Here is a 12,115-nt window from a genome sequence, read left to right on the forward strand (position 1 = left end):
AAAAACTATGTCTAATATCGTATTATATCCAGTTTTCTACGAAAATAGAATTTTACAATCATAAAATTAAAACCAGTTTTTTTACCCCGTGCCTTCGGCATCTCGGAGCTAAAAAAAACTGGTTTTAATTTTATATTTGTACATTCTATATCCGCGGAAAGCTGTTTATAATATGATACGCGAAATAACTATTCTTATATATAAAGATAAGTTTTTTGCTCTGTTCTTAAGATTTCGTTAACGCTGAACTGAATGACATCTCATTTAAACGGAATCTTCATAAAGGCCTCGAGATTGTTTTATACTATTTCATTCTTAGATGGTTTGTAGCTATTCTTTGACCTCTTTCTTAACAACTCCCATATATACTTCATTTATTGGACGGCCAAACGGACGTGCACTATTCTAGAGCTGTATCAATCTACCTGGAATCTTTTCTCCAGGGCGTCAGCTACAATCTTTCTAGCGGGCCACCAACTCCTAAACAAAAAAAAATTAGTTTTCGTTCTCATCACGAAATCTACAGTATATATAAAATATCTATAAAATAAAATAAAGGAATAGCAGATTTCTTAAACTTTCGAGAATTTCGTGAAGGGATTGTTGTTTGCTCTTATTTTTTACAAACTAGTTTTAGTCTTTAGACAATAAAAAAATGATATTAAGAAATGTTGAAATTTTTACTTAGCATAAAAATGAACTTTGTCTCTGAATTCTGAATCTGCTTGAACCATGGCCTTCTCAAATCTCTTCATTTGATCAGCATCCTAAAAATAACATATTTTTTAGTCAAAAATATTATTCATTAATACCTAGGTACCAAATTCAATTTTTACTTTTAAAGCCTAGACTGTGTAGATATAACAATGAAAACTTATAAATATATAGAAACTAACCTTTATCTAAAATTATCTATTATCTATCTATATCAATATGAGCGCAAGCTATTGACTGATAATTTAGGGTAAAAAAAACATTTTTTCCTAACATAGATCATAAATGATGGTGCAATAAAAAATAATATTGGTTAAAAAATACTTACGTCAGACTCTTCATTCCATGCAGGGTTGAAGTTTCCAATTCTTGAACTGAAGTTTGTATTGATTGTGTACCTAAACATAATTTAGAGATTAAAATGTTCGTAAATCATAGGTATACTTATTTCGGAACTCTAATAATATTGCCAAGATAGCTCTGAATTCGATTCCACACCGTAGAAAACTGTCTTTAGCAGCATTTGATACTTTATTTTTGTTTGTTTATTTCTATACTTAAGTTTTTTCTTAAAAACACTTCAAAGTCTAAGTCCTTGTATTGTATATAATGATATTTAAAACTAAAATGTTTTTTTGTTTACCTGCCCTCAGTGTCGTGAGTTTCAACTCCATTGTCGATTCCGTCAATCTCTTGAATGAACTTCTCATATACCTAGCACATAAATATATTTGAAATTAACGAGATAAAATCAACCTTATTCAACGTTCACTCAAAGCCCCAAAAATAATGGACTTAAAAGTGTATTAAACTGTATATAAGACATTTGCGAATATATTGATACCATTAATTTGCCTCTTAAATCAAAAAAAAGTATGTTTTTTTAATATTTTTCTCTTGCTACAAATCAAAGGGGGGAGGCGGATGTGCCACTTTTTGAAACCAAAAGTAAAACGTGCATGATCTCAGCCCATAAAAGAGTTACCGCTCTAAAAGTCGGCACATCAGTTGCTTTTGTGGAGAACAATATGGAACTGTGAAGAAACGGCGGCGGAACCGTTGCTCCCGCCGAAAACCGCTGTTTCCCTTCGAATTTTTTTTTGCCTTTTTTCGCCAAATTAGACAGTTCTCAATCATCTGAGATAAACTTATTTTCTCATAAAAATTTCCCTTATATTTTCACGTGACACTTTTATTATTTCAAACTTGTCAATATTATAAAAAAAATTCCAAGTGTAAAATCTTACAAGTGTCAAGTGAATATATAAGCGAAATTTTTATTAAAAAAAAAGTTTATCTCAGATGATTGAAAATTGTCTATTATAGCGAGAAAAAAGGGAAAAAAAATTCGGCGGGAAACGGCGGTTTACGGCAGAAGCTTCGGTTCCGCCGCCGTTTCTTCACAGTTCCATATTAATCTCCACCAAAGCAACTGATATGCCGAATTTTAGAGCTGTAACTCTTTTATGGGCTGAGATCATGCACGTTTTACTCTTGGTTTCAAAAAGTGGCACATCCGCCTCCCCCCTTTCAAATTTGAGTCACCAAAAATCCTAAACTAATTTTTGCTCTAGAAGAATCAATTTTTGGAGTTAGAAAGTGCTTAATACCTCATTTTAATCGCCTGGCATTGCTTTATAATATATAAGAAATAACTTGGTTGTTTTTAGAACAGCTGACTAAAAAATCGAGGTTTTGTGATAAACCCACTTTAATTGTTGCTCCATAAATGATATTTTTTTTCCCAATTTTTTTGGCTGTAAAGAAGCTTTATATATTCATATAACATCCACCTAAATTTGACTTTTGGTATTTTATTTATAACATCACCAGAGGGAATTGAATTCTGGAAAAAAATATCAATTTATATTTTACACTGCTATGCATTGTTCTTGTTCTTGTTTCTAAAAAATATTTATATTATTAAAAAGAGAATTATTTAACGCTTCTATAGGTATGTTTATCATTTTTCTAGGCTAAATATAACTATAATTACACCATTTTAAAGTTAGACATCATAACATATTAACACAATTATTGAATCGGTCTGTATTATTAAGCTGGCAACCCTTAAAACAGCTGCATTTCATTATCCTATTATATAAAGTAGTAAGCTTTCTTGTCTTCAGCTTAAGATTTCGACAAGGGGGGGTTTTTAATGCAACCATCTCGTAATCAGTGAGCAAATGGCACTTAGAATTCGAATTTCGAGCTGAAATTTTGCATGGGTAATCCTTGGTAGGTCTATTTTCCCTAAATTGAACAAAAAGTTGGAAAAGTAACGGCTGGCGGCTGGCAGCTCAGCCGTTTAGCCGTTTTTGGCCTATTTTTAGGGCAAATTCATCATTAATTACGTAGGAATCAACTTTTTAAAACATAGTTTTGGTTTAATTCATATTAAATGATAGCAATAACCATTTTTTAAATTTCTAGTTCCAGCTGCTAAACGGCTAGAACCGGCTGAAAACGGCTGGGAGCGGCAAAGAGTATGAAGAGTAGATAGGGCTTGTGACATGTCTAGGGGTATGTTTTTATGGGTGCTAAGCTCAAAAATACTACTAAAAATAGTGACGACCAATCCATATGGCAGCTGGGTAACAGCTGCAGCTCAGCTGCGAGCGGCCAAGAGTAGAATGAGTAGATAGGGCTTGTGATGTGTCTAGGAGTAGGTTTTTATGGGTGCTGAGCTCAAAAATGCTACCAAAAATAGTGGCGGCCCATTCATGTGGCAGCTGGGTAACGGCGGCAGCTCAGCTGGGAGAGGCCGAAAGTAGAATGAGTACATAGGGCATGTGACATGTCCAGGGTTAGGTTTTTATGGGTGCTGAGCTCAAAAATACTACTACTAAAAATAGTGATGGTTAATCCATGTGGCAGTTGAGTAATAGCTGCTGCTCAGCTGCGAGCGGCCAAGAGTAGAATGAGTAGATAGGGCTTGTGACGTGTCTAGGGGTAGGTTTTTATGGGTGCTAAGCTCAAAAATGCTACCAAAAATAGTTGCGGCCCATCCATATGGCAGCTGGGTAACGGCCGCAGCTCAGCTGTGAGAGGCCAAGAGTAGAATGAGTAGATAGGGCTTATGACGTGTCTAGGGGTAGGTTTTAATGGGTGCTGAGCTCAAAAATAGTACCAAAAATAGTGGCAGCCAATCTATATGGCATCTGAACAACAGCTGCAGCTCAGATGGGAGCGGCCAAGAGTAAAATGAGTACTTAGGGCTTGTGACGTGTCTTGGGGTAAGTTTTTATGGGTACTGCGCTCAAAAATGCTCCCAAAAATAGTGGCGACCCATCCATATGGCAGCTGGGTAACGGCTGCAGCTCAGCTGGGAGAGGCTATAAGTAGAATGAGTAGATAGGGCTTGTGGGCTGTAGCTGTTACCCAGCTGCCATATGGATGAGCCGCCACTATTATTGGTAGTATTTTTGAGCTCAGCACTCATAAATACCCACCCCTGGACACGTCACAAGCCCTATGTACTCATTCTACTTTCGGCCGCTCCCAGCTGAGCTGCCGCCCTTACACAGCTGCCACATAGATGGGTCACCACTATTTTTGGTAGCATTTTTGAGCTCAGCACTCATAAAAACCTACCCTAAGACACGTCACAAGCCCTATCTACTCATTCTACTCTTGGCCGCTCCTAGCTGAGCTGTAGCTGTTACTCAGCTGCCATATATGGATTGGTCACCACTATTTTTAGTAGCATATTTGAGCTCAACACCCATAAAAACCTACTCCAAGACACGTCACAAGCTCTATCTACTCATTATACTCTTGGTGGCGCGCAGCTGAGCTGCAGCTGTTACCCAGCTGCAATATGGATGGGTCGCTACTATTTTTGGTACCATTTTTGAGCTCAGCACCCATGAAAACCTACCCCTAGACACATCACAAGCCTTATCTACTCATTCTACTCTTGGCCACTTGCAGCTGAGCTGCAGCTGTTACACAGCTGCCATATGGATGGGTCGCCACTTTTTTTAGTAGCATTTTTGAGCTAAGCACCCATGATAACCTACCCCTAGACATGTCACATGCCCTATGTACTCATTCTACTCTTGGCCTCTACCAGCTGAGCTTCGGCCGTTACCCAGCTGCCATATGGATGGGCTGCCACTATTTTTGGTACCATTTTTGAGCTCAGCACCCATAAAAACCTACCCCTAGACACGTCACAAGCCCTATCTAATCATTCTACTTTTAGCCGCTCGCAGCTGAGCAGCAGCTATTACTTAACTGCCATATGGATTGGCCGAAACTATTTTTAGAAGCATTTTTGAGTTCAGCACCCATAAAAACCTAATCCTGGACACATCACATGCCTCATGTACTCATTCTACTCTTGGCCTATCTCGTCTGAGCTGCGGCCGTTACCCAGTTGAGCTGCGTCCATTACCCAGCTGCCATGTGGATGGGCCTCCACTATTTTTGGTAGCATTTTTGAGTTCAGCACCCATAAAAACCTACCCCTAGACACGTCACAAGCCCTATCTACTCATTCTACTCTTGGCCGCTCGCAGCTGAGCTGCAGCTGTTACCCAGCTGCCATATGGATTGGCCGTCACTATTTTTAGTAGCATTTTTGAGCTCAGCACCCATAGAAACCTACCCCTAGACATGTCACAAGCCCTATCTACCTTTTATACTCTTGGCGGCTCCCAGCCGTTTTCAGCCTGTTCTAGCCGTTTAGCAGCTGGTACTAAAAATTTTAAAAATGGTTATTGTTATCATTTAATATGAATTAAACCAAAAATATGTTTTAAAAAGTTGATTCCTACGTAATTAATGATGAATTTGCCCTAAAAATAGGCAAAAAACGGCTAAACGGCTGAGCTGCCAGCCGCCAGCTGTTACTTTTCCAACTTTTTGTTCGATTTAGGGAAAATAGACCTATCAAGGATTACTCATTCAAAATTTCAGATCAAAATTCGAATTCTAAGTGCCATTTGCTCACTGATTACGAGATGGTTGCATTAAAAACCCCCACCTTACAGTACCTATTGAGTTCTCTGTTTTATGGAAGCTTCTTATAGGTCCCTGGATAGTTTTGGAATTTAAAAAAGAAAAATATCAATTTATATTTTACACTGCTATGCATTGTTCTCGTTCTTGTTTCTAAAAAATATTTTATAAGGGGGGGGTTTTTAATGCAACCATCTCGTAATCAGTGAGCAAATGACACTTAAAATTCGAATTTCGATCTGAACTTTTGCATGAGTAATCCTTGGTAGGTCTATTTTCCCTAAATCGAACAAAAAGTTGGAAAAGTAACGGCTAGCGGCTCAGCCGTTCAGCCATTTTTTGCCTATTTTCAGGGTAAATCCATCATCAATTACGTAGGAATCGACTTTTTAAAACATATTTTTGGTTTAATTCATGTTAAATTATAGCAATAACCAATTTTAAAACTTCTAGTACCAACAGCTACCGTCTAGAACCGTTTGATAGCGTTTTGGAGTAGAAAAGAGTATTATGTTGAGAGAGGTTTCGTGACTAATTTGCAGTATAAATATCAAAAAAATGACAAAATAGCTGAGCCGCCAGCCGTTAGCCGTTACTTTTCCAACTTTTTGTTCGATTTAGGGAAAATAGACCTACCAAGGATTACTCATGCAAAATTATAGATGGAAATTCGAATTCTAAGTGCCATTTGCTCACTGATTACGAGATGGTTGCATTAAAAACCCACCCCTTAAAAAGAGAATTATTTAATGCTTCTATAGGTATGTTTATCATTTTTCTAGTCTAAATATAACTATAATTTCAGTATTTTTTAAACATCATTATATTCAAGTTATTGTAATTTTAAATAAAATATCAATATCAAGAATACCCCCCATAATATATTATAGGGGGTTATTACCCCCATCCCTAAAAAAATTACCCTTTTGCAAGCACCTCCCCCTGGATATTCCTGCACTCCCCCTTGTAGTGACTAGGCCAACTTCATGGTCTCTGGTTTCAGGAAGCCCATTCAATTATGAGAAGTTCACATTATAATAGCACTCTTATAGCATCCTCTTTATTAGCATTACATGTGTAATGCATTATAGACAGACAGATAGGTATTGTGAGGGATCTTACACTTTATAACACCTTGTTTTGCAAGGTAAAAATTGTTCCAATAGTTCTTGATATTGATATTTTATTTAAAATTACAATAACTTGAATATAATGATGTTTAAAAAATACTGAAATTATAGTTATATTTAGACTAGAAAAATGATAAACATACCTATAGAAGCATTAACCCTTACAGCTCGGGCCCCAATTCCCACCTTAATAGATTGGGGGGGGGGCTCCAAGAGCCCCCTCTCTATCTCGGCTCCTGTTACAGATAAAGACGTAAAAAAATTTTCTGGTGGTTTATGTGTATTTTTAGAGAAAATTACTTTTTCTAGTCATAGCAGCCAGGCCGCTCCTTAGCCGCTTTTTAGCGGCCAGCTGCTAAATTTTAAAACAGCTGAAGAGTGGCCAATTTTGCAGCTAGGATGACCAAATTTTAGGACGAACTTTTATTTTTCATATCAAAAAAATTACTTTTTCTGATCATCGCCAAAAAACGGCAAATAACGGAAACCGCCAATTTCCGCGGTTACGGCGGTTGACGGCGCCGATTAATATTTTTATCTGTTTGATGTTGCTCAAGAATTTACCAAAAAAAATTATAGGACTCGAGCTGTAATAGAAGCCACAATATTCATGATATATGTCTGTAGTAAAAGCCGGACAAAAATCGGTCATAAAGTCGGTCAGGGAGCGGTCAAACGGTCATAACACATTTTTTCTCAGAAGGTCATTGATATCTAAGTATTCACCAAAAAAATTTTTAGGTTTCTCCTTATACACAAAAGTCATAATGTAGAAATTAAGATTTTTTTAAAATTTGTTTCTAATTTTGGTGCTACCCAACCGACTTTGACCGGACACCACGACCGACACAGACCAGATATCCTAATAAAATCAACTCTTGCTAACGTATAATTACTAAACTTAAAAAGTCATAAAGTCACAGCACTCCATCTTACCTACAAAAAAAATGAGATCAAAAAAACTAGAGGGGGGGGCTCTTGGAGCCCCCCCCCCCCCAATCTGTAAGGGTTAAATAATTCTCTTTTTAATTATAAAATATTTTTTAGAAACAAGAACGAGAACAATGCATAGCAGTGTAAAATATAAATTGATATTTTTTTTCAAAATTCCAAAACTATCCAGGGACCTATAAGAAGCTTCCATAAAACAGAGAACTCAATAGGTACTGTAATTGTCGAAATCTTAAGCTGAAGACAAGAAAGCTTACTACTTTATATAATAGGATAATGAAATGCAGCTGTTTTAAGGGTTGCCAGCTTAATAATACAGACTGATTCAATAATTGTGTTAATATGTTATGATGTCTAACTTTAAAATGGTGTAATTATAGTTATATTTAGCCTAGAAAAATGATAAACATACCTATAGAAGCCTTAAATAATTCTCTTTTTAATAATATAAATATTTTTTTAGAAACAAGAACAAGAACAATGCATAGCAGTGTAAAATATAAATTGATATTTTTTTCCAAAATTCAATTCCCTCTGGTGATGTTATAAATAAAATACCAAAAGTCAAATTTAGGTGGATGTTATATAAATATATAAAGCTTCTTTACAGCCAAAAAAATTGGGGGAAAAAATATCATTTATGGAGCAACAACTAAAGTGGGTTTATCACAAAACCTCGATTTTTTAGTCAGCTGTTCTAAAAACAACCAAGTTATTTCCTATATATTATAAAGCAATGCCAGGCGATTAAAATGAGGTATTAAGCACTTTCTAACTCCAAAAATTGATTCTTCTAGAGCAAAAATTAGTTTAGGATTTTTGGTGACTCAAATTTGAAATTTGATTTGTAGCAAGAGAAAAATATTAAAAAAACATACTTTTTTTGATTTAAGAGGCAAATTAATGGTATCAATATATTCGCAAATGTCTTATATACAGTTTAATACACTTTTAAGTCCATTATTTTTGGGGCTTTGAGTGAACGTCGAATAAGGTTGATTTTATCTCTAACACAAAAAATATATTGCATGTTGATTTTAAATGATAATTTGAGACAAATTACAGAAAATATATTGTTTTTATGTTTTCTTTAACAAAACGAACTGTTTACAAAAATATAGGTAGGTATACTTTACATTTAAATATCTTTTTAGGCGATATCCGAGGGCCGGGCAAACAAAAGTAGTAGTATTTTTATTTATTATTCGTGGAAAATTGTATACAACTCGTTGCGAGTCATGATTTAATCATAATAGCTGAGATCCGGTTCTCGTCCAGTGTATGTTAATCGGTTTCAATGCCATACTGAAAAAAAAACTTAGTACCTTTTCATAGAGAGTTTCCACTAAGGGGTCTGTGACTTGTTTATCTTCTAGTACAGATAAAATCTCCTTTCCAAAGTGAAAATACACCAATCCTAAAAAAAGAAAAAAAATCGTTGTTTTTTCTCAAAGTACACGTCTATTACGGAACCTCCAGCCCCCTCCTATTTATAAAATGAATTTGAAATAAGCTAGTTTTAGAGTGGATATTTCCCAATTTCTAATCAAACCTTTAAAATCAATGTTTCATATGTAAAAATATTATTGGAATCCATTAAAAAAATGTCTGTCTTACCTGCACTTGATAGTTTGATTTGATATTTGTACTTTGGATCTAAACTATGATTAAAATTCAGTTTTCAGTATCTTTAAATATGCCCTTTGAATGGATTTTCTTGAAGCCAAATCCCTAGGATGTAAAATGTAGGTTAAAGAGAACTAAGCCCTAACCCTTGATTAAAAAACGAGAAAAAAAAGAATGTTAAGGTCCTAACTATTAACACTCATTGACAAGGACGACAATATCATATATAAATATAGTGACAACTTAAATTTTCAATCAATATTTTTTTCTAAACAAAATTCCTAAGACTTTTTTGGGAGATTTTTTAATTAACTGAATGTTATTCCTGTTCATGGTGTGTGTAAATGATTTCTGATGGTGATCAAATCTGTTCTTCTCTGCATTAAACTCCCCTGATTTATGTTAACATATAAGGAAAGTCTTCATTCATACTACAACCCGCGGCATTAGCGTAAATGATAGCGTGCCTGCTTGCTTCGGATTCGAGTCAGGTCCATACAGCGTCATACTAAAGACGTTAAAAATGGTATCTACTGCTGCTTTGCCTGGTTCGTTACACAAACAGCGAGAGTAGGGGGAATCGTTTTGCCATCAAAAAGTGCAACTCATTACCAGTATTTTAAAATACAATTACAATTAGACACTTCAATAACATCTTAATTAGGTACCAAATAATATTTCAAATTGTCATCGCCATTGCATGAAATGAAAACTAACTAGTATCTTCATAACTAAAAATAGATACTTTCTTGAAGACTTTACTTTTTCCTGCCTCCAACGTCTACAACAATATCACAGGTATCTAAAACAGCTGGGTCACGGGTTCGAACTATTTCACTTTCCTGTAATGATATACTTTTAGAAATAACTAAAGGGGTAGTTTCACGAAAGGCATTTGAACTTAACTTAGTGAACCGCATGTTTTTTCCTGGTTAATTGGTTAAACTACATTTATATGGCATATATTTGAAAGAATTTAAATTTTCTACCACGTAGTTTTTAAAATATCAAGACTTGAAAATCGTCTTTTTAAATTGCATATATCACAAAAAGACGATTTTCAAGTCTTGATATTTTCAAAACTACGTGGTAGAAAATTGAAATTCTTTCAAATATATGCCATATAAATATAGTTAAACCCATTAACTAGCCAAAAAAATGCGGTTTACTAAATTAAGTTCAAATGCATTTCGTGAAACTATCCCTTCAATTTATTTTGCAGTACCTAATTAAGGGTAATTATTTAGCCTACAACTTATCCACCAATCAGTTAACCGAGGTAATAAAGTGGAAGTTTCTACTTAAATAAAAAAAACAAAATATGTAAATTCTATTTGGATATATTTAGCTAGTCTAATACCTTCCTTTCCTTCAAATCCCCCTAAAAATTAGCTAAAATGGCAGGGTGCCTGCTTACTGCCGGGGAGGTGTCAGGTTCGACTCTAAGCCACACGCGTGGACATATGATTAGAGACATTAAAATTGTAAATACCTGCCGTTAAGTCTAGCGCGTGACATTGATAGTGAGCAAGACAGTTAGAATTTTTAAGACAATTTGGACGTTTATCAAACACTTGATTGTTTGTTATTTCACTTTTTATTTTTTAAGGCGTTTGAGTATATCCTTACATACCTTGTATTTTGGAAGTATTTTAAGGAGGGCACAAGCCAATACTTCATCAGCATGAAAGGTTCCATTATGGGTTCCAATTCGCAACATTTTCATCATCTGAAAATGAGCATCATAATTTTCTTGGTCATTTAATAACATTAGTAACGAAACTTATCTATAATTTGCATTGTCTGCCCGTCCCTAAAAAGCTGTTATACAAGATAGACAACTAAAACGTTAAGTGAAGATTCAATGACATAAAGAAGCATGTATCCAGCGTAATAATTACCTACTTGGTATATATGTCATTGTCCATCATTCAGTCACTTATTTGAGTTTTCGCGAATTTATACATATTTCTATTTCTTATTGAGATCACTGAATATATGCTTTGTAACTCACTTTGTTCATTTGTCCATCCATGCTTTTCAGTTTAATAAGTTAATATATAACACATGGCAGTAGATACTAAATGCCAATCATTACCGCTATTAACCCAAAATAACGGACAAAACTTTTAGGGCCTAACATATGACAATTAGGGCCTTAAATAGGCCTATATTGTACTTTAGAAGGCTGGTACGAAGCTGCCTACGGACACTTGCATGAATTTTGAAAGACCGCGCACGCACGAGGCAATGTTTTGTCTGAATGTGTGTGTGTCTGCTTGTGTATTACAAATTAACATTTTTCTCTAACAATATTTTCCCTGTAATTATTAGATATTAAAAAGATTCCATATAACTAATATTTTAATTAAATAATTTACAATTGTAGAGCTGCTCGCAAATGTCCACTCGTCCCTCCGACATCCAGTTATTAGCCATTTTTTTAATAAAATTAATGTAAATTGATCAAGAAAGATATCCGACATCTTATATAGCCTTTATACTTTGATATCCTATTATCTAAAGTAATCAGGATTTGTCGTCCAATCTGATTTTGTGGATCGAAGGATGGACATACAATTATTGAATTATTGAGTAGCATTGCCATTAATCAGGTGACATTTTAGTAAAGAAGAATTTGTCCGTCCAAATAAAAGTTATTTTAAATGTCGTCTTCCATTACTAAAAATAGTTGCGGCATTATATGTATAACGCGCATCATGATTGTT

At 34.9% G+C, this 12,115-nt stretch overlaps 1 protein-coding gene across 1 annotated transcript in view; it reads right to left on the minus strand.

Moving 5' to 3' along the window:
* The window catches only part of LOC145333664 (MYG1 exonuclease), a 13,838-nt gene extending 2,671 nt beyond the window's left edge, over nucleotides 1-11,167 (minus strand). Inside the window, exons 1-9 of the mRNA XM_080178873.1 lie at nucleotides 11,020-11,167; nucleotides 10,159-10,228; nucleotides 9,712-9,778; nucleotides 9,378-9,421; nucleotides 9,086-9,177; nucleotides 1,358-1,428; nucleotides 1,043-1,112; nucleotides 685-767; nucleotides 426-480 (exon numbers count right to left, since the gene is read on the minus strand). Of these exons, the coding sequence (XP_080034999.1) occupies nucleotides 426-480; nucleotides 685-767; nucleotides 1,043-1,112; nucleotides 1,358-1,428; nucleotides 9,086-9,177; nucleotides 9,378-9,421; nucleotides 9,712-9,778; nucleotides 10,159-10,228; nucleotides 11,020-11,157 (690 nt within the window). The 5' untranslated portion in view covers nucleotides 11,158-11,167. The remainder of the gene's footprint in view (nucleotides 1-425; nucleotides 481-684; nucleotides 768-1,042; nucleotides 1,113-1,357; nucleotides 1,429-9,085; nucleotides 9,178-9,377; nucleotides 9,422-9,711; nucleotides 9,779-10,158; nucleotides 10,229-11,019) is intronic.
* Nucleotides 11,168-12,115: the final 948 nt, after the last annotated feature.

This window comes from Acartia tonsa, chromosome 12 (genome assembly GCF_053477335.1).
Source record: "Acartia tonsa isolate MP-2025a chromosome 12, ASM5347733v1, whole genome shotgun sequence".
NCBI classification, from domain to species: domain Eukaryota; kingdom Metazoa; phylum Arthropoda; class Copepoda; order Calanoida; family Acartiidae; genus Acartia; species Acartia tonsa.